The sequence below is a fragment of the Budorcas taxicolor genome, chromosome 24 (assembly GCF_023091745.1).
Source record: "Budorcas taxicolor isolate Tak-1 chromosome 24, Takin1.1, whole genome shotgun sequence".
Taxonomy (NCBI): Eukaryota; Metazoa; Chordata; class Mammalia; order Artiodactyla; family Bovidae; genus Budorcas; species Budorcas taxicolor.
The window spans coordinates 14,242,995-14,265,109 of NC_068933.1; the positions used below are offsets into that span (position 1 = coordinate 14,242,995).

The 22,115-nt window shown below is 47.5% G+C and overlaps 1 protein-coding gene across 1 annotated transcript in view; it reads right to left on the reverse strand.

Annotated features, from left to right (window-relative positions):
- Nucleotides 1–9,471: 9,471 nt before the first annotated feature.
- The window catches only part of IRF2 (interferon regulatory factor 2), an 83,834-nt gene continuing 71,190 nt past the window's right edge, over nt 9,472–22,115 (reverse strand). Inside the window, exons 7-9 of the mRNA XM_052661365.1 lie at nt 20,557–20,721; nt 12,086–12,132; nt 9,472–10,777 (exon numbers count right to left, since the gene is read on the reverse strand). Of these exons, the coding sequence (XP_052517325.1) occupies nt 10,469–10,777; nt 12,086–12,132; nt 20,557–20,721 (521 nt within the window). The 3' untranslated portion in view covers nt 9,472–10,468. The remainder of the gene's footprint in view (nt 10,778–12,085; nt 12,133–20,556; nt 20,722–22,115) is intronic.

The following is a 22,115-nucleotide window of genomic DNA, read 5'->3' on the forward strand; positions in this document are numbered from 1 at the left end:
CGTCTCTCAAGGGTGATGGAGTATCTTTATGGGCACAAGCAGCAGTCCCGACACTACCGAGAACAGTGCCCACCACCTTCAGCATCTTTCCGGCTCCAGCTGGTCACAGCCTCAGCCTACACTGTCTTCCCAGAATCTACTCTCTGACACACTCTTCTAGCTCTTCTCCCAGGAAGCTTCTCAATCCCCATGTTGATCCATTGAGGCAAACAGATACCCTGGAAAGGACTTCTGCCCCTACACCTGGTCTATATCAGATTCTGTCGAAGCTTCTGTCACATCCAAGTTCCTTTATCCTGTCCATGACCTAAGATAACAGTTTAGGATAGGGTAGGAAAATATTAAGAAACACAAAAGCTTAATAGTGTGCTTGTCTGATTTATAAGTTCGCTGAAATGCACCTGATTTCAAACTTGCTGAGTCAATATGTCCTGCATCCTACGAATCTGGTGGGAATCAGTGTGCCCACTGGTCTATGATGAAAATCATGTTGCTGACCCAGAATGAAGTCAATTAGGATCACCTCAATAATCAAAAGTTAATTAAATTCCACCTGGTGGTCTTAGAAGGCATTTTAAAAATGTGTTTGAGTCCATGATGTTAAAAATAAGTCCCTACTGACAGATTCTGATTGCCTTCAACTCCTACCAGGAAGGAATATTTTCTTAACTCTAAGCCCACTCAATCATAAAATGAGTCTTGCCCAACAAAGCCTGGACCAGGAGCTAGGGGGGGAAACCCCACTAATTTTGGGCTACATAGAAATTGGGGTCACATGTTTGAGCTCTGGAATCCTCAGTGATAAATTCTTGAATTAATATAAATGTGGAGTGGATACGTCATTTGGAAGCAGCGCTCTGTAATATGGATCCTGGCTATTTTATATCCAGATTATGTGCTTGATAAAACCGAGTGCATACAACACAGTCCAGACTTTAATGACAAGATCTCCTTTCTCACAACATTCTTGTGAGTAAGATGTTAATGTCTTCTTTTATATACAAAAAATTCTGTTTTGTATAGATATTAAGAGATTTCCGAAAAGTCAGCTGAGAACTGAACCCAGGTTCATGTGATTTCAAAAACCCAATCTCTTTCCACCACACCATCTTACAGTCCCATATACACTGGAAGTACAGAATGATGACTCTGGTCTCTGGATGTTCTTATTTGGGAATTTTTACTTCCTTTGGTGTTATTGGCAGAGTGAATTCCTTGAGGTGTATGCATATCCCAAACAAGCACTCAGCAGTCCCCATGCCCAAATTGGGTGGGGGAGGGAATCAAATCCATCCCCCCGGATTGGAAGCACAGGAACCTTAACATCAGGGAAGTCCTGCCCAACTTTTTCTCTTCTGCTTTCCTCTAACGCCAAAGCTGGAAACGGACAGCCTATTTCCTAGTCGCTCTTGTATCTGGGCTTCTAAACTGCGAATGTGTTTCGACGAGTTAGTTATCTGCACATGAGTGACACTGAGAGTCAGGATGGAGGCAGAAGCCACCTTCCTTCGCATTCACTTGTAATCATCAGGCAACGTGATTGTGAGACACTGGGACTTTCTAAAGCTGCGTCTCAACGTTTAGTCACTAATTTAATGGGCCCCCAGTGGGCTTTCCAGGTGGCGCTAGTGGTAAAGAACCTGCCTACCAATACAGGAGACATAAGAAACGTGGGTTCCATCCCTGGGTCAGGTAGATCCCCTGGATGAGGGCACGGCAACCCATTCCAGTACTTTTGCCTGGAGAATCATGGACCGAGGAGCCTGGTGGGCTGCAGTTCATACGGTCGCACAGAGTTGGACATGACTGAAGCAACTTAGCACACACACACCAGAGATAGGTTGGGGCTGACAGGGACTTCTTGGTTCTCAAATTTCCACTAAAACATCACATCCTCACTATCGTTAGGTACTTCCAGCGCCAGCTTCCTGGTTTCTGAGGTTGACAGCAGAGGCAGAGGTGAGGCAGCCTGCTCTCGGCCCCTCCAGCCTTCCCAAAACACGAACACCTGCTTCTCCCCAGTCCATGCCTCTCTGCTGAAAATAGCCAGAGCGGTTTCTGCTTCCTGCAACTGAACCCTGCTGATACACACTGTTCATCTCTCCCACTAACTGCTGGGCTTTACAACTGTCAACCCTTCAATGGATCCTTTAAGCCCTAAAATGAGAGCTCTAAATATCTCCCATCACTCCCATTCTCCCTGGTCCAGTTTTATTTTTCTCCATAGTATTTATTGTCTCTTAAAGACATCCTGGAATGTGAAGTCAAGTGGGCCTTAGAAAGCATCACTACAAACAAAACTAGTGGAGGTGATGGAATTCCAGTTGAGCTATTTCAAATCCTGAAAGATGATGCTGTGAAAGTGCTGTACTCAGTATGCCAGCAAATTTGGAAAACTCAGCAGTGGCCACAGGACTGGAAAAGGTCAGTTTTCATTTCAATCCCAAAGAACGGAAATCCCAAAGAATGCTCAAACTACGGCACAACTGCACTCATCTCACACGCTAGTAAAGTGATGCTCAAAATTCTCCAAGCCAGGCTTCAGCAATACATGAACCGTGAACTTCCAGATGTTCAAGCTGGTTTTAGAAAAGGCAGAGGAACCAGAGATCAAATTGCCAACATCCGCCAGATCACTGAAAAACAAGAGAGTTCCAGAAAAACATCTATTTCTGCTTTATTGACTATGCCTAAGCCTTTGACTGTGTGGATCACAACAAACTGTGGAAAATTCTGAAAGAGATGGGAATACTAGACCACCTGACCTGCCTCTTGAGAAACCTATATTTAGGTTAGGAAGCAACAGTTAGAACTGGACGTGGAACAACAGACTGGTTCCAAATAGGAAAAGGAGTACGTCAAGGCTGTAATATTGTCACCCTGCTTATTTAACTTCTATGCAGAGTACATCATGAGAAACGCTGGGCTGGAGGAAGCACAAGCTGGAATGAAGATTGCTGGGAGAAATACCAATAACCTCAGATATGCAGATGACACCACCCTTATGGCAGAAAGAGAAGAGGAACTAAAGCGCCTCTTGATGAAAGTGAAAGACAGTGAAAAAGTTGGCTTAAAGCTCAACATTCAGAAAATGAAGATCATGGCATCTGGTCCCATCGTTTCATGGGAAATAGACGGGGAAACAGTGGAAATAGTGTCAGACTTTATTTTTCTGGGCTCCAAAATCACTGCAGATGGTGATTGCAGCCATGAAATTAAAAGATGCTTACTCCTTGGAAGGAAAGTTATGACCAACCTAGATAGCATATTCAAAAGCAGAGACATTACTTTGCCAACAAAGGTCCGTCTAGTCAATGCTATGGTTTTTCCAGTGGTCATGTATGGATGTGAGAGTTGGACTGTGAAGAAAGCTGAGCGCCGAAGAATTGATGCTTTTTCAACTGTGGTGTTGGAGGGGACTCTTGAGAGTCCCTTGGACTGCAAGGAGATCCAACCAATCAATCCTAAAGGAGATCAGTCCTGGGTGTTCACTGGAAGGACTGATGCTGAAGCTGAAACGCCAATACTTTGGCCACCTGATACAAAGAGCTGACTCATTGGAAAAGACCCTGATGCTAGGAGGGATTGGGGGCAGGAGGAGTAGGGGACGACAGAGGATGAGATGGCTGGATAGCATCACCGATTCGATGGACATGAGTTTGGGTAAACTCCGGGAGTTGATGATGGACAGGGAGGCCCAGAGTGCTGCGATTCATGGGGTTGCAGAGAGTTGGACACGACTGAGCAACTGAACTGACTGAACTGAACTGAAAGATTGTTGGGCTTCCCTCGTGGCTCAGTTGGTAAAGAATCGACCTGCAATGCAAAAGACATGGGTTTGATCCCTGGATTGGGAAGATCCCCTGGAGGAGGAAATGGCAACCCACTGCAGTATTCTTGCTTGATAATGCCATGGACAGAGGAGCCTGCTGGGCTACAGTCCATGGAGTTGCAAGAGTTGGACATGACTTAGCGACTAAACCACCACCAAAGATTGTTTATTGGTTGGATGTCCACCACTACTAGAATTGAATCTCTATTCAAACACCACTTTGTTTTGCTCACTTCCGTACAGCCTTCTAACACTTAGAAACTTAGTGGCAGAGAGTAGGAACTCCATAGTGTTGAATAAATGAATCTACTTTTCTGAACAGAATGTTGGTGTGTGCATATTAAGTCGCTTCAGTTGTGTCTGACTCTTTGTGACCCTATGGACTGTAGCCCACCAGTCTTCTCTGACCATGGGATTCTCCAGGCATGAACACTGGAGTGGGTTGCCATGCCCTCCTCCAAGGGATCTTCCCGACCCAGGGAGCGAACCTGCATCTCTTACGTCTCTTGCATTGTCAGAGGGGTTCTTTATCACTAGCATTACCTGGGAAGCCCTCTTACCCGAATACTACTCCTAAATTACTGTATTAATAACAAGGTCATCAACAATATACCCTCACTTATGTCTCTTCATGAAGCTTTCACCTGGGTTTAGAAAATCCTCAAAGAAAGCAAAGTGATACGTGTTCTCTGAATCTCGGCATTAAATTTAGGGTGACCAAATCCTTCTGGTTTGCCTGATATTTTCTCAGTTTTAGCATTGAAATCCCATGACCTGAGCAAACCAAGATGATTAGTTGCCCTAGTTAAATTCATGAGGTGGTAAAGAAAGGCATTTGAAATTATACTATTTTAAATCCATCTTGCAAATTAAAGTTTGCAAACACAAATCTTTTAAACCAGCCTGGGGTTTCCTTCCCATGTCACAGCTGTCTTGTGAATGATCGCAGAAGCCATCAGGGTGAAATTTGAGCAATGGCCTTGGGCTGCCTTCTACACTTTTATCAATCTTCTTTTTTGGTTGTGCACTGAATATGCTACAGCTCAGGGTGTGAAATACAATTAATAGCGTATTTCATAATAAAATTTAAAAAACTTGATACAGGAGCTTCCCAGAGAAAAGTTATAGCACTAGATCCTTTGGGAAGGCAAGGGAAATCTGCTTGGAATGTCATCGGGAGATAGAAAAGTGAATTCTATTGAGAATATTTATGTGAATTCTAGGGATAAATAAATGCTTAGCCATCACAAACCATAAACAACTCCCCCCTCCTCTCCTTCCCTCCCCAGCCTCTAGCGGCTAACATTATCCTGAAATTTCAGACATCGGGTTCAAGTATAATTTGTGATTCAAAATAACGTCTTTGATCTGGTGCATTACTGAGAACTGGAGAATGTGAGCATGCTCAGTTCTACGACCCAAGTTTCCAGTAGATGGATCATGTTGGAGAGTTTCGTTTCCCGATGATTCATGCGGTTGAATGCTTGGATGTTTAGATTTTCAAACATTCTTCTCAACACAAACTGAAACTTAGCGATGCCGTCACCCTGGAGTTTGTTGAGCACCTGCAAAAACAGTTGTGTTGCTAAAATCAACTGTGCCCATGTGACGGTGGCGTTTCTCCGGCTGTGTGTGTGAGGGGTTAATGGAGCTGGAGTTGCACAATCCAGCACAATGCATTCCTCAGAAACAGCAAGCGCAGTCTGAACGTGTTTACAAAGCAGATACAGGGAAACTGACCAAGCCACCCGAGGGCAGCATGCTTAGGGAACAGAGGCACCACCTGGGCTGCTTTTCTTCTTAAGAAATTGCCTAAAGGACTCCAGAAAACTCTTTTAGACCGTGTGAACTCTGACATGTCCCACATCTCGAGCCTTCCAACCCTTCCATGGAATGACTCAAGTTCTTGGACAGACTTCACATTTTTGCTCACACTGGCTATTAGGCCTGGCCACTTCCTTCCTTCCAGGCTCTATTTTCGGTAGCAGAACCCCTGCACCTGTTGTTAGCATGGCCGCAGAACCTCAACAAAACCCTGGTCTGTCTGCCCAGCAAGGCCAGGCCTGCCCAAGCCAGGCAGGGGATGGTGTTAGGGTCCAGAGGGCCGGCAGCCTTGGAAGAGAACTGCACACCCACCATCTTCTTGTGTCTCCTCACCCGAAGCTTTGCCCAGCAGGGGTGCTCCTCCCTGGGTCTGTGGCTGGCCACACTCCCCAGGGCCGGAGCCCAGGGGCCCGGCCCTGTTCTTCTGACACTGGTGTGTGGATCCCAGAGGAGCAGAAGATTCTGGGTCGGGGGCGGGGGGTGACTGCCTAATTTCCACATGTGGAAGGCCAACATGACTGAGACACAACCTGGAGAAGCTTCCAGTCCCACAGAGTGGGGTCCCCTCGGGGAGGGGTCTGCGGCAGCCCGAGAACAGGTGGAGAACGGGTTCCCAGGCCTCTGGGTGGGTCAGGCTCTAGTCCACCGGCTCCAACCATCCTGGCCCAGGGTGTGCCAGGGGAGTGGTATTTCAAGAGGCAGCTGAACACCATGAAGTAAAAACCAGTTTCTGCCTCCGTTTCTCTTTGCAAACCAAGGCTGCTACTGAGACACTGGGTGCATGACACTGCGTGCCAGGACCCCTCTGGGCTACCTGCTTGCAAGCCTCCTAGTGCTTTCTCTTTCCTCAGTAGAAATTTGGCAGAATCGCAGGGGGTTCTTATGTTCACCTTTTATCTGGGTCTGTTTGTCCAAAGCTAGAATAACAGGGGGCTTTTAAAACCTAATGAATTCAACGTTCAAAGAATAGCCTCGAGCCAAAGGAATGTCTAGTGTTCCATTAGGGCAGGAGGCCATTTGGGGCTTAACCGTCGTTTTCATTCACATGCAAAATACTTCCCAAAGCACAAATTGGAAAACTCAGAATCCTGAAACCCAGTCACTCATCTTCCTCAATCCTAAAATTTTGATCTCACTAGTGGTTACCTGATAGCCAAATATACTTTAGATTTAGGATGGGGGAAAAAAAACGGATACTCTTTTGGGGTTTGGATGGCCAGGAGATTTGTATTTCTTTTCTGTGTATATTTCTTCTTCTCTATAAATACATTCAAATAGACTAAACACCTCCTTTGGCAGTTACTTCCATCAAAACATGGAAAAATGCTATGGCTGAGCATGGATTTATTTAGAAACTTGCAAACGGTGTTCTGGAAGCTCTTTGCGGTTCAGGATGTGCTGGGTTCTTTCAACCTTCGGACTGGGCGGAAGTTCCTGCCACTGGTTGCAGAGTTCACAGCTGAACAGGCTCCTCATTATTAAGGGGATGACTCAGGTGCTGGAGCAGAGACTAAGACACCGAACCTGCCAGTTACACACACGCACAGATACGCACAGACACACATGCACCCCAAGCCCATCACAAAAGCATATCAACACACACACACACACACCAAGCCCATCATAAAAGTATTATCAGTGCACACACACACACCAAGCCCATCATAAAAAGCATATCCACATACACACACCCAAGCCCATCACAACTGCCAGCCAAAGGAAGCACGTGTCCCCAGCACTTCCTGTATCAGACAATGAGGTCTGAAGCTGAGTCCCTGAGATGCCCCATCTCACTGATTTTTCTTCCTCAGGCCAGGCCAAGCCCAGGTACGGGGCTCTTTCCCCACACTCCTGGCAAGTGACACTGAGAAACACAACAGAGCATGCCCTTTCTCAGAAATAATTTAAACACCATTCTGGTTCTGCTGCCTTCTTGGCTACGCTCTGTGTGCGTGCTCAGCCGTCTCCGATTCTTTGTGACCTATGGACCCAAGCCTGCCAGGTGCCTCTGTCCATGGGCTTCTCCAGGTGAGAGTATTGGAGTGGGTTTCCATGCCCTCCTCCAGGGGAATCATCCCGACCCAGGCATCGAACCTGCATTTTCTTGGCCATGGATGGTTATCTTTAGGACCCTCAGGGGTGCATTTCCAGTTCTCCATCTTCTCTCACCTGGTGAGATGCTGCCTGTCCGGTTACAACCGTGCTCCCAGCAGCACACGGAGCGGCCTCTGGGCCCTGCAGAGCTGCCGAGAGGCCTGGAAGTGAGTTGGGGGTCAGGGGGGTTCCCTCTGTGTTTGGAAGAGAGAAAGGGGTCAAGAGGATCTCCCCTTTGCCCTTTCATCTCCAGGTCACATGACCGAGAGCCGCCTTCCGCTATTGGTTTTTAATTGATTCTAAAGCAGGGTGGCTGAGTAGAAGGATTTAGATCCAAGTTGCAAAGAACTGGACCTGTTTGTCCAGAACCTGGGAGAAGGTGAGGTCTTCAGTGAAGGGCACAGGGCAGAGGAAGACTGGCACCCCTCCTCCCTGCAGCTTCTCCTCTCGCCGAGATTGCAGGGGCTTTTCGTGAAGGGGAGGTAAACCCACTGTCACCTGGGTGCTCCTCATGGGAGCAGCCAAGCGTCCAGCCTGGCATTTCAGCCACAGCACAGCAACCAGTAACATGCTTCAGTTCATTTTTTGTTCAGGGCTGGATAATTTTATGGCTACTAATTCTATCTGCAGCCACACACAGAGGGAGGTATAAAGTTAGCCCTTTGTCCTTTCACTGAAGGAAGCTTTTCAAATATTAACCCAGCAATCTCCTGCACAAGCCCCAGAGGTAACAGGGAGGGGGCTGAGGCTCCATAGGTTGATTTTACGGACACGGTGGAAGCTTGAGGGGTGAGCCGGGTGGCTTTCCCGAGGTCACGGACTTGGCGATGGAGTCTGGGATTCTGCAGTTCACATTTCTCCCTCGAAAAGATATGCCTTGGGCTGAGGCCCCAGGTCTTAGAAAGAAGACCGAGACAGGAGGAGTCCAACAACTATCTCCTGTTACGAAAAATGGCTTATCCGTGAGCTTGGGATGTGACATACAGAATTTTAATCATATATTTAAGAACAAGAAAAGCACAGATGTACATGGAATTTGCTAACAGTAGAGAGCAGTGGAAAGGGGGAAAAAGACTCCCTCTATGTCACACCAGCCTCGGACGCTTACTACCTGTGAGGCTTTGCATAAAGGCATGTTCCTTTCCAGTCTCCATTTCTTCCCTGTGAAATGGAGATAAATCTCTATCCTGTGCACAACCTTGATGAGTGAAGAGGTGAAAGCGTCACGTAAGACAACATTCAGCACAGGATCCAGCTGCGGGCAAACACCCAGCAGAGGAAGGCATCCGTATCCTCAGGGCTTCCCAGGTGGCTCAGATCCTAAAGAATCTGCCTGCAATGCAGGATACCTGTGTTGGGAAGATCCCCTGGAGAAGCACACGGCAACCCACTCCAGTATTCTTGCCTGGAAAATCTCATGGACAGAGAAGCCTGGTGGGTTACAGTCCATGGGGTCACAAAGAGCCGGACACGACTAAATGATTAACACAAAGGAAAAGGAAAGGGGGAAAGTTCCAGTCCACCGGAAGAAATGATACCCTGCCAGTCCTGTCCCATGACTGTCCTCTAAGGTACACACAGACAAAGCCAGGCGTGATGCCCATTAAAAATTTAACTATATATCATATTCATTTATTATCAATCCACAGGATAATTTGATTGCTACATGAGCTCATAAAAGCTTTTTCACCTTTACAAAATTAAAAAAAAAATGTGCCACAAGGATGTAATAACTGCCGATAAACAAGAAAAGGAATCTTAAAATTATAAATTTGCTGTAGAAAAGATAAAAAACAATTATATTTTCTTTAGAATTTTACCTTGAATAAAATATTCCCCTGTATAAAAAATAAAAAAGCTTGCTCTGGTTAGAATTAGAGTATTTTTGTCTTCAAATCTGAGAATTTGCATAATCTTTCCAGGATAGTTTTCCTTTGTACCGCGTGGCATTCAAGCATAGCAGATTAGAAAGATTTTCTCTTTTTTTTTTGTTGTTGTTTTTTTTTAAAGCAGTCTTTTAAAATGGGACATTGGTGGAGAAGTTCATTTTCTTCTTCTCCTCCTCAGGGATGTGGAACATGGCCTTTGAGGGGAGGAAGAGGAGGAAAGAAAATGAATGGGAGGGGAGGGGAGGAGATGAAGGGAAAGAGAAGGGAGGGGAAGGGAAGGGATGAAGGGTCAGGGCTGGGAGGGGAGGAGGGAAGGATAGGGAAGGGGGGTGCTGACTGTGCTGTGAAACAGAGCAGGATCACAAGAAGGTCTATCTGTAAGTGCTTTTAAGATAAGGTGCAGAAGCAGACTGCAACGTCGCTAGTACTGCCCTATGTACATATTCACAAGAATAAAAAATTCCAGCTAGTTCACATTTTCTCCTCCGTGTGGAGGCATCCATTCCACCATGCTGGCCTTGACCACAGGCAACGCAGCACCTCACTGCCCATATGGGGGTTGGTCCTATGACGTCCTTGAACTTGAGGGAGCAGCCCTGGGAGATCCAGCAGGCTCTAGAGATAACGCGTCTACCAAGAAGCTGGAGTCCTGAGTTAAAAAGAAGCTCCAGTACTGGAGTTGGACACAGCAATCAATGTTCTATTTTGTCAAGGCTTTTTCCCTTAAGATTCGTCTAAAACAGGTGTCAGAGAGAAAAATAAAATACAAACAAACGATAAACACAAAGCCAAGAAATCCCGACAACCACCAAGGGAAGTCGCAGGCTTATTAGTAGCTCTTGACGCGGGCCTGGGTGATGTCTGACGTCTTCTTGATGACGCTGGCCCGGGTCTCCCGGTCTGGGCGGCTGCTGCTGGGCGTGGGGCTCATGGGGGGGGCGAGGGGGAGGTCTGGGAACGGGGGCCAGGAGCTGTTGTAAGGCACCGGGCAGCTCTCCTCTTTGATGGTGACCTGGAGGTCGGGCTTGTTGGACGTGACGAAGGTGGCCATGCTGGGCAGTAGGTACGTGCTCCGCGGCCCCATGTTGCTGAGGTACTGTTTGCCTTCAACGTTCCTCTTCCGCCAGTGTGGCCGACCCTTGCAAAGAAGAGAATGATGACAGGTATTTCCTCTGCCCTTTCTCCAGTGGCTTTTTAAAACCCAGCCCCTTCTCCCCACGTGTTAAGTGTCTGAATTTAAGAGGCATGGAATAAACGAGAAGCTGAGTGACTCCACATCCTTGAACTGAGATCCATCCCCAGTCACACATGCCCCCAAAACACGGTTTCTCTTCCCCTCCATCTTTTATTTTTAATCATCAATGCCCGTCGCCCACCTCCCAGAAATCTAGCCGAGGCTATTCTATGAAGGCAGGAAAATAAAGCTGCAGCTTGGTTTCTGGTTCCCCTCTAACACCAGCTGCCTGGCCTGATTGGCAGGAAGCTCTGGGCCAGGATGGCTGGTGCGAGAGCGTGGCCAGGTCTTCACGATGGCCCCACCGGATCCCTGAGTCCAGCTGCGTTTTTTAGAGGGAGGCGAGTGAGGTGCTCAGTAACAGACAGGGAATGCCCCTGGGTCGCTTTCAAATGGGTGCAATTCAGAGCACCAGCGTGCTGCCAACAGCTAGCTTCAAGGTGCAGGCGCCATTCAGGGAAGGAGCTAGAATTCTGACCTTGAAGAAACAGGGTCCGAATGTGCGAGCACCTGCGCCTGCTGTCTTTTCAGAATTCCCAGGCTATCCTTGGAAGCAGTTCGCACCCTGGGAAATCGCTAATTCAAACAACCGCTAGGCAGTCTGTCTGTCTATAACTGACTCAAACACAGACACAAGGCAGGCTTCACAGGAATGCCTTCGCTCACTATCAGAGCCATTGGCTGCCACTGTCAGAGCCCAGCCAGAGAAAGCAGAACAGGAGAGGGACTCAGAATCCAACTGAACACGCACCTGGCCAGTGAGCATGGATGGCGGGTGGCAGGGACTCCAGGGACCTGGAGAGTTGCTCCGGCTTAAAGCACTTCCTGACATTGACCTCTCATCACTGCCCAGGGCCACCTGGACCTTCTATTTCTGCCCGAGAATTAGGATGTTTATGACGCTAAGAACATCAGCGTTTCCTGGCTTTTTCCTGTGTCACAGCCTTCTTTCTTACTGAGACATCTCTCACTCTCTGCCCTCCCGTTCTTCCCAAAGCCTCATTTTGTAAGTTGAAATCCAAAAGCACTGTCAATTTTACATTATGTATATTTCACCACCACCACCCAAAAAAAAAAAAAAAGAAAAGAAAAGCCACAAATGAAACTCATGATCAAAGAAAAGAACCTTCACTAGCCACGAGGAAACCACCGTGGTGGTTGGGAAGGCTCCGTCCCAGCACCTGCTGGCGAGAGCGGCCCCACCATGCTTACCTCCGAGCTCTCTTCGTCACTGGGCACGCTATCGGTAGTTTCGCTTTCTGTTCATAGAGAGAAAAACACAGGCCCATCATTCCTGCCGCTCAAACCGTTTGGAGACTCAGGCAGTGTTTTAAAAAATATATATCAGCAACTTTTTCTTCCAAAGAAGTGGGTCACTAAATTCATAACCTCCGTCTCCTTCGCTCAGGTCAAACGCGTGTGCATGGGAGGTGCTGGGCAGAATTGGAATTCTCTCGTTCTGCCCCTTCGGAGAAAAGGTTGAGAGTGGAGGGATGGCTCGTTTTCCCAGGGCCAGGCTACGTTTATTCATGGTCTCTGCTTCCCAGGGTGGGGTGCTGGGCCCCAGGGTGCCCGTCTGCCCCCCTGGTCCTCTGCCAGCTCCCGCCTCCGTGTCAGGCCCTTTCCTTGAGGCTGCTCCATCCAGGCCCCACACCATCCGTGGCAGCTGGTTCATTTAAATCCCAGCCCAGTCTCCCCAGGTCCCTCCTTTCCAGCCCAGTCTCCTCCCAGCCCCTCAGCGCTGATATCCTGGAAGGATAAAGGGGTTTATCTTCCCCCTGGCTTGCTGTGGATGCACAGATTCTAGGGGGGTTCCCGTGAGCCTCAGCTGCCGTGTTTACCTCCTCGTGGGGTTCCCTCCTCCGGAGGGCAGGAGGGGCCCGTGACTTGCTCTGAAACCAATGGAACGCAGCGGAGGCGACGGGCTGTGTGCGATCACATTACATAAGCCTGAAACCCCGTCTAATGAGGCGACGACCTCCCTGGCTGGCCTTGAGGGGGCAGGCCGCCACGGCAGGGAGGCACCCGGACAGACAACCGAGGGGCTGCTTCCAGGCTGACAACCTGCCAGGAACTACGTTCCAGCCCGCGCTGTGTGAGCCTGAGAGCAGACCCTCCCAGATCCCATCCTCAGATGCGACAGCCGCCCGGGCCCAGAACTGGACTGTAGGTCTCTGCAGAGAATGCCCGGAGCCGAAGACCCAAGCCAAGTCACGCCTGCTCTCCTGACCCTCAGCAACTGTGGGATGATAAAGTGTGTTGTGTTCAGGCACTAAGTTCATAGTTGTAGGCGGCAACAGACGACCAACTCAGTCACCACCCTGATTCAGCCTGCCGGCTGTGAGAGACAGAGCAAGTGACTTGACTTCACGGAGGCACAGTTTTCCCCATCTGTAAAATGGGAATAGAAGCCCCTTCCAAAGAGGATGCTGTGCTCAGCCCAGGGCTCAGCACACAGCCCACATCCAGTAAATGCTGGAGTGCCTTTGTCCTGAGCTCACTAGCCTCCTTCAACACTGGATCTGTACCACATACTCAGGGAACAGAATCAAGCAACAAACTAGAGGTGATATCACCTGTGCACAGAATACAAGGTATTTTTTTTTTCCAAGTAATTTACCAGTGTTCTTTTTTTATTTTAAAAAAATATTTATTTATTTATTTTTGGCTGGGCTGGGTCTTCATTGCTGTGCAGACTTTTCTCTAATTGCAGGGAGCAGGGGCTACTCCACAGTTGCGGTGCGTGGGCTTCTCATTGCGGTGGCTTCTCTCGTTGCAGAGCACGTGCTCCAGGTATACAGACTTCTGTGGCTGCAATTCCTGGGCTCTAGAGCACAGGCTCAGTAGTTGTGGTGCACAGGCTTAGTCACTCTGCGGCATGTGGGATCTACCTGGACCAGGGATCAAACCTGAGTTTCCTGCATTGGCAGGTATTAATATATTCTTCACCACTGAGTCACCAGGGAATCCCCAAGATTTCAAGTAAAAATAATTTTTTAAAAATGTTTACGCAAACTACCTTTGATTATTTTTAAGTAAAAAAAATTTTAAGTGTCTCAAATACTAAATTGATGGCGCGCAGTTTTTCAGGGTTCACAACATCAAGAAATGAACGCACAGAAGGGAGAACTTCCAAAATACAGGGACACTTAGAGGTCACCTTCGGGGTCACTCACTTTACAGACAAGGCCTGAAGGGAAGCCGTATTAGTGAATGTTTACGGGGTTAGTAGGAGAAGGCAATGGCAACCCACTCCAGTACTCTTGCCTGGAAAATCTCATGGAAGAGGAGCCTGGTAGGCTGCAGTCCATGGGGTCGCGAAGAGTTGGACACAACTGAGTGACTTCCCTTTCACTTTTCACTTTCATGCATTGGAGAAGGAAATGGCAACCCCCTCCAGTGTTCTTGCCCGGAGAATCCCAGGGACAGGCAAGCCTGGTGGGCTGCTGTCTGTGGGGTCACACAGAGTCGGACACGACTGAAGGGACTTAGCAGTAGCAACAGCAGCAGCAGCAGCAGTATGGGGTTAGTGAGCCGTGGGCCAGCACTTTGCCTGCAGGTCTCGTTCAGTCTCTCAAGGACCCTAAGTCAGGAAGCAGGTCCTGTCACCCCACCCCTCCCTCACTGGACAGAAGATCTTGTGTGTTCTCACGGCTTCTACCCCTTCCACTCCAAACGTACAAAGGCCCTAGCCTCCAGCCTCCAACCTTGCTGGTGGCATGGCTGTGACCAGGTAGCCCCCAAGCCCAGACAGAGCCCTTCCGACCACACAGAGCACCAGTCTTAGACCAGCCCCCTCCACGAACTAAAGGCTAGGGAACAAACGGACAAACTGAGGCAGAGAATCATTCTTCAAAGAAGCTGAAAGTGATGACACGGGGCCCACTCTGGGGCCTCTTAGCACCGTTCTCGGTCACTGTACTTCAGTGACTTCACCCAGGCCTGAGCCATCGCAGACAGCTGACCACCCGCAGCCAGAAAACTGGCCTGTCCAGCAGAGGAAGCAGACGCCTGGGAAGCCTTCACCCTCTTTATCAGGGCAAACCAGCAACGCCAGGCACAAGAGACCCTTCCCCACCAAAACACGTTATTGTAAAAACAACGGCAAGGGAAAGCACCCCTCCTGGCTTAATCTTCCAGCTATCCCAGGACTCCGAAGAGGAGACAGCAATCAGTGGCTGCCACTCCCAAGAAGAAAGCAGAACAGAGAAGTTGAGAAACCAGCTCAAGTGTGATGGTCTGAGTCAGCGCAGGGAGAGAAGACAGACCAGCTTTCTGATCCCCGGGGCCTGGGCACTGAGGCTCTCCTGCAGCTCCGACCTCCCACGAAACTTCAAGATCCCCTTTCCGTTTTGAGTGTTAGCTTCTTAGGGTTCCCAAGTCGAGGTTTCTCTTCCTTTCCTGTAGGTCCAGCCCCTCCAATTCCTCCTAATCACCCTCCAGAAATACTTCATCTTCTGTTCCTCTCCCCTTCAAATAAACACAGGATGCCACCAGGCTTATTGGAAATGGGCAAAAAGCAGCAGGGAATTGAGTCACCAATGCGTGAAGGCTTGGGATGCAGTCTCTGGGAAGACTCTGTGCTGGGACCTGGCATGACCATAAACGGGATCAGAATGTTATCCACCTGTAAGTAAAACTTCAGGGAAACTGCTGGAGACAAGAGGAGACACACATGCTCCAAACTTCTGTTTTCAGCTGATACAAGTGTTAATGGAAGAGCATCATTTCTAAAGGAAGGTCAATTCCCTCTGAAGCAGTTTTGAAGAATCTCCATATTAGCAAACTGAGATTTTTACTTATTTATTTTTTTAAAGTATTTTCTTGGATGCTCCGGCACGGCATGTGGGATCCTAGTTCCCGGACAAAGGATCGAACCCCTGGCCCTTGCATTGGAAGTGTGCAGTCTTAACCACTGGACCATCAGGAAGTCCCTGATTTCTCTAGTTTTTAGTATTTAAAAGAATGGCCTCGAGTGCCTTCAGCTTAGGAGCAAAGGATGCTTGAAGCCCCAGCCTGAGGATCTCAAACCCTTCTCTCTAGAAGAACAGAGGTACTTCCAGCGACTCCTGGGTCACTGGCTCAAAGTGCTTTGTTGGGAGCCACGCATACCTGTTATCCTCTGTTTTCTTGGGTTTTACTTCACCACTGGTATTTTCACAGAACTAACAAGTTCACGGTAGCTGCCGCTTCCAAATCAATATTGTTGCTGACACATCAATATGAGTTGTTTTATTTTTCCTTTTCATTAGTTTCAGTTTGGTTTTTTATTTGCTTTGAGTAAAATGGAATTGAAAAAAAAGGGGGAGTTGCCTCCTAAGCATGGTCTGAGTAAGTTGTAGTGTTTACAGAGTAATAGCAGGCACCTAAGCAGTTTGATTGAGCTTTCTGGTCTCTGTTTTCCCAGAAGCAACCGAGGTGAGAGGGAAGAGGGAGGTTCGGGTGCTCCCTTCAGGACCTGCAGTTTTACAATGATGCCAGTCTTAGGCTCACTCTCCATGTAGCCTGGTTTCTTTCTTTTTTTTTCTGCTCTATTTTTTTTTTTTTTTTTTTTGGCTGTGTGGCCTAGCACGCAGATCTTAGTTCCCTGACCAGGGATCAAACCCATGCCCCCTGCAGGGGAAGCCCGTAGTCTTAACCAATGGACCGCCAGGGGAGTCCCCTTAGCCCAGTTTTTATTGCCAGACCTTCTTAGGAACATGATTTGGAAGGAGACAACATGTCTTCAGTCACAGCCCTTTTGCACAATGACATCTTGGTACATTTTCAGGAAGAGTTGTTCAACAAGTTTTATTAATAAGATTGACAAGGATTCTTTTCCCTCGATCACTTCCTCCATGACTTTCACTACAAGTCTCAATGAAAAGGTTCAAATCAGAGCCCTCTTTTAAAATATATATATATTTATTTCTGTATTTGGCTGCTGTGGTGTGTGGGATCCTTTGTTACGGGATGCAGGCTTCTCTCCAGTTGCAGCACACAGCTTAGTTGCTCCACAGCATGTGGAATCTTAGTTCCCCAACCAGGGATCAAACTTGCATCCCATGCATTAGAAGGCAGACTCTTAACCACTGGACCACCAGGCAAGTTCTTTGAACCTGAGTCCTCTTAAAGCACTTTTCTTTTTGCTGCACCCAACAAACAAGCCTGCTCCGGTTTCCTGAAGGGCCCAAAGTCTTTTCTGCTGGTGGCTGGTCTCCCTTCTCTCAGTTATCACAAATCAATCCTTTGTCTTCTGCCTTCTTCTCCATCCTCTCATCCAGCCTTTCCCCCAATACTACTGTGATTTCTCTTACTAAACCACCACCAACATAATAAATAATCCCTGTTCACACACCAGAATCTTTAAAAATAAAAAGGACTCTTCTCTAGAGTTTCCCAAGGTTGGGCTTTGGGACGTCCGGTCCCAGAATAAATTTTCACGAATCCAACTAAAATTTCACGTTGTCTTCAAACAACATAATGCAAGTGTGTGTGCTCAGTAGTTAAGTTATGTTCGACTCTTTCGTGACTCCATGGACTGCAGTCCACCAGGTTCCTCTGTCCATGGGATTTCCCAGGCAAGAATACTGAAAAGGGTTGCCATTTCCTCCTCTAGGGTCTCTTCCCAATCCACGGGTTGAACCCACGTCTCCTGCACTACAGGCAGACTACTTGCCACTGAGCCACCAGGGAAGCCCACAGCGCAAGTACGTCCACTCAAAGAAACTGTCCCTTTTTTTTGCTCAACATCATATTTAGACCATGGAGAAGACCAACTTTCAACAATGAATGTGGTTTTTGTAATACTACTGGGATTCTATTTCAATGATCAGTAAGGAGGAAAAAAATAGCAAACAACTGCCTCCAAATACCAGTTTCCTAAATGAATGAAAGTGGTTAGAGAAGGCTGAAATTCACTTGAATAGTCCAAACAAAGGGAGCCTGTCATGAAAAACAGGCAAACAGCCTATTTTTTTGTGGAGACCATAAACTTTAAAAAGGAACACAACCAAGAAGCTGTCTTTCCTAGCAGCAAGCTATGGAATTCCTGACTGAAAGATTTTAGCTACCCATGGTCAGGAACAGGTAAGTTTCTGGTGTGTCCTGGGTTCTAGAAAAGTAGTAGTGATGACTTACCTTGGCTCTATCCAATAAGCCTCCCTGCAAAGGGTTCTGGAGAATTCAGACAATGAAAACAATGGAAAGAAATAAAGGCCAGGCTGAAACACCAGGCTCTGAGCAAACCCCGCTGCCTGCCAGCCTGGCACTAAAATCCTTCTTTTCAAATCTTGCAAATGTCCTGAAAAGGGTGATGACATTTTCATTTCTCTCTGCATGAATCAGCTGTTCTTGGGATTCTTCTGCGAAGGCAAAATGCTACTGCTGGCAGAACAGCAAGAAGAGGCCCTTCCAGAATTCCCAAGAACACTTCTGAAAACTCTTACTCAACAGATAAATAGAAAAGTTGATTCTAAAGCACTAACCCCTTTAAAAGCAAAACAAACAAACAAACAAAAAACGATGTAACAATGCCTGCAGTGCATGAGACACCAAGTAACACATTTTCAGCCATGGTCAGGGAAACAAAAGCAAAGTGGCTGAGAGTTTCAGGTTTCAGTTATCTCCACTGTAAAATCAGGGCAAAAACACTTGGCTCTGCCTCCTTTGGTTGGCCCTTGAGATCCTGGCATGTGGACTGCTCTGAATGGCAGAGCCCCACAAGTTCCTGCAGGGCAGCATCGCAGTGCAAGGGCTAAGAACAGCATCAGCCACGCATGGGTCCCACTGTGCAACAGGTTGTCCATCTCTGGACACATTGCTTCACCCCAGCAGCCTTAGATACTTAATTTTTAAAGACATAATAATGACAGTACCCAGGGTTATTCTCCTGACAATTAAATAAGCCAGTCAACATCAAGCACTTAGCATAGTTTCCAGGGCACAACGAACACGCAACAAACAGTATCGTTACAGTTTCTATTACAGGGACTAGTACCCACAGGAGTTCAAAATATGTTTCATGAATAAATAACTGATGACAAGCTTAGCCTGTTTGGCAGATTATAGGCCTCTTGTAGCCAAGGTTGCTTCTCACTTTCCTTTTATGTTTGCAGCACAAAAGAAAGTCAGGACCTTGAGGACATTCTGCGAAGTGAAATAAGCCAGTCACAAATGAACCAATACTGTATGATTGCACTTATATGAGGTACATAGAGTAGCCAAATGCAGAGAGACAGAAAGTAGAAGGGGGACTGCCAAGGGGCTGGGCTGGGGGGCAGGGGATGGGGAGTTACTGTATGTCGGGCACGAAGTTTCAGTTTTGCAAAGTGACAGAGTTCTAGAGATGGACGGGGTGCTCCTTGCACAACACTGTGAAGGCACTGAATGCCGCTGAAATGTGCACTTAAAAATGGCTGAAGTGGGGGGACCTCCCTGGTGGTCCAGTGGTTGACTTCTCGCTCCTACAGCAGGGGGCATGGGTTCATCCCTGCACGAGGAACCAAGATCCCACATGGCACAGAGCATGGCCAAAAAAAATCATAACAAAAAGGCTAAAGTGGTAAATGTTATACTACGGATATTTCACCACGATTGAAAAAAATTAAGTTGACATGGAAGCAAGTTGGGGTTCAGGAAACAGAAGGTTAATTTAGGGGCTGCTAATGTACAATCAATGTGTCACATGAATCCACCTAATTCTGAAGCCGACTCTGTGCCAGTCACTGGGGTGGTGCCCAGACTGAAGGACAGGCTACTGGCAGGACATAAAGAGCCCTGGGAAGAATTCCTGACCTGAGCGACTGTGGTTACCCATCAGAGGACATCCACGTTTTACCTGTAGTATCTGCAAGGAATAACCCTGACTCAGACCTTACATTTCATAATTATAACCGAGTCCCAAAAAGTCAAGTGGAGATCATCAGAAGGAGGACGTAAGACGTAATGTTGGTGGAGGAAGGGAGCCACCACTTTATCCTCTAAGGATGGGAGAGCCCGCTGAATCTGGTCCTAACACTGTGACATCGGGGCCAATTTCTGCCAGTCTGGGGACATTCCCTAGAGAGTTCAAAATGCCCAATGAGAAGCTCTGCTAAACTGAAGAAGTGGAACCTATGTGGAGATGACAAGGAAACTTGGCGGAACGAGAGAATGGAATGTGGGGTCTGCAGATTCAGTTCAAGTTCTGACCCAAACACTTACTGGCCTGGAGCAATTCCTTCACTTCCCTTCACTTCCGATGAAGGAACTGCAAGAGGTGATCCCTAAGGTCCTACCCAGGTGGGACAAACTCAGATCCCGTGAAAAACACCCTTCCAAATTTCTGATAATGTGTACAAATAAAACAGACACAGATGAACTGTTACACTGACCAAAACTTTCGTTCAGGTTTTTCTGAAACATCTTTCTATAACATCTGTAAAATCGAACATACTTCCCCCCCGAAGAAACCTTCTAATTTATTAGTCATGTGTGAATATGTTATGGGCGATCAAGTGAAATGTGACCAAGACGTGGTACTGTGAACAAGCCTCTAAGAAGATGTTGCTTGAGAACATTAAAGCTAGAATAATTCCAGCCAGAATAATCCTTAGGACGGAGGACAGGTTCTCTGCTGTGTTGGCAAAATGTGTTAGACTAAAGGACCTCCCTGCCTTGTTCCTTGTTCAGTGGCAGAGATTCTGACCCACCCACCTCCTTACCTGCGTAGGAAGACACGGGGGAGATCTGCAGGGGGTAGAGCTCACTCATGCTGACTGGCTGCTCATCGCTCTCGGTGGTCACCTCCACAACTTGGCAGATGTCCGGTGGGTTAGTAACAATCTCTTGATCCTCATAGGTGCCATCCAGATGTGACTGTCCTACGACTTTAAAGAAAAGACGGCCATCATGTGCCACCATCCCCAGCCTACACCACCCTGGCATGCACTCTCAAGAAAGAAAACCTCCCCCAAGAGAGCCCAGGAGCCGGAGTCCCAGTTATCAAATGTCATCTGCCATGAAATAAGAACAAGCCTTCGCTTTGGGTTAATGTCCCTGGAGAAGCAGCTTGCCAATAACCTGGTTCCCCAAGGCTGAAATAGCCCTGCCAACGGTGCTCACGTGTGGCAGCACCCCAAACTCAACCCGCCCAGGGCCAAGGCTGCATCCAGACCTACCCCAGGGTGCAAGAGGGAACAGTGCTTCGAACCTGACCCGTTTCTCTTCTCTGCTCCTCCTCTAAAGGAAGCTGCTGTGCTAGTTTCTGGGTCCTGGGGTCCAGAGAGCTCATCAAACTTTAATAAAGTGGAAGGACCACCAAAACCCACCCTATTGTGTCATGTCTAGCTGTGGGATGCTCTGTTCATACTCTCCGCCCTCTTCCTCCTCTGCAGGCAAAGGATGTCATATCAGAACGATCGAAAAGACTGCCTTCCCAGTTCTAACACACCACCTTGGCTCTGAATCCTGCCTCAATCTTTTTTTAAATCAAGCTTTTCAGTTTGAGATCACTGGAGAGTCACGTACAGTTGTAAGAGATAATACAGAGATCCTGCACACCCTTTGCCATGTGTCCTCCAATGGTAACACCTGATAAAACTATCGTGCAGTCTCAGGATATTGACACTGATAATCATGCGTCTTGTTCAGATTTCCTTGTTTCACTTGTACCCCTTTGTGTGTGTTTGTGTGTATACTTAGTTCTGGCAATTGCATTACACACGTGGTTTCATATAGCCACCACCACAGTCAAAACACCCAACAGTCTAATCCCCACAAGCATCTTCTATAACCGTTATCCACCGTCCTTCAGCCTCCTCCCCTTGTCTCTAACCCCTGACATCCGCTCATGTGTTTCCCGTTTCTATAATTTTTGTCATTTCAAGCATGCCTCACAGATGAACTCACACAGTAACCTTTTGAGATGGGCTGTTTTCACTCAGCATAATTCCCTGGAGATTCATCCAAGTTGTTGTGTTTATCAGTAGTTGGTTACTTCACACTGTTGAGTAATATTCCATGATGTGGATGTACCATGGTCTGTTTTTATTCACCCACTGAAGGACTTGTTGTACGTTCCATTCTTTGGCTATTATAAATAAAGCTGCTGTGACCATTCATGCAGTTTTTATCTGAACATAAGTATCCGTTTTTGGGACAAAGGCATAGGAGGGCAATTGCTGGATCATGTGGTAATTAGATGTTTAGTTTTACAAAATGCTGCCAAAGTAGCGTACAGAACGGCTATACCATTTTACGTTCCCACCAGCAATGTATGGAT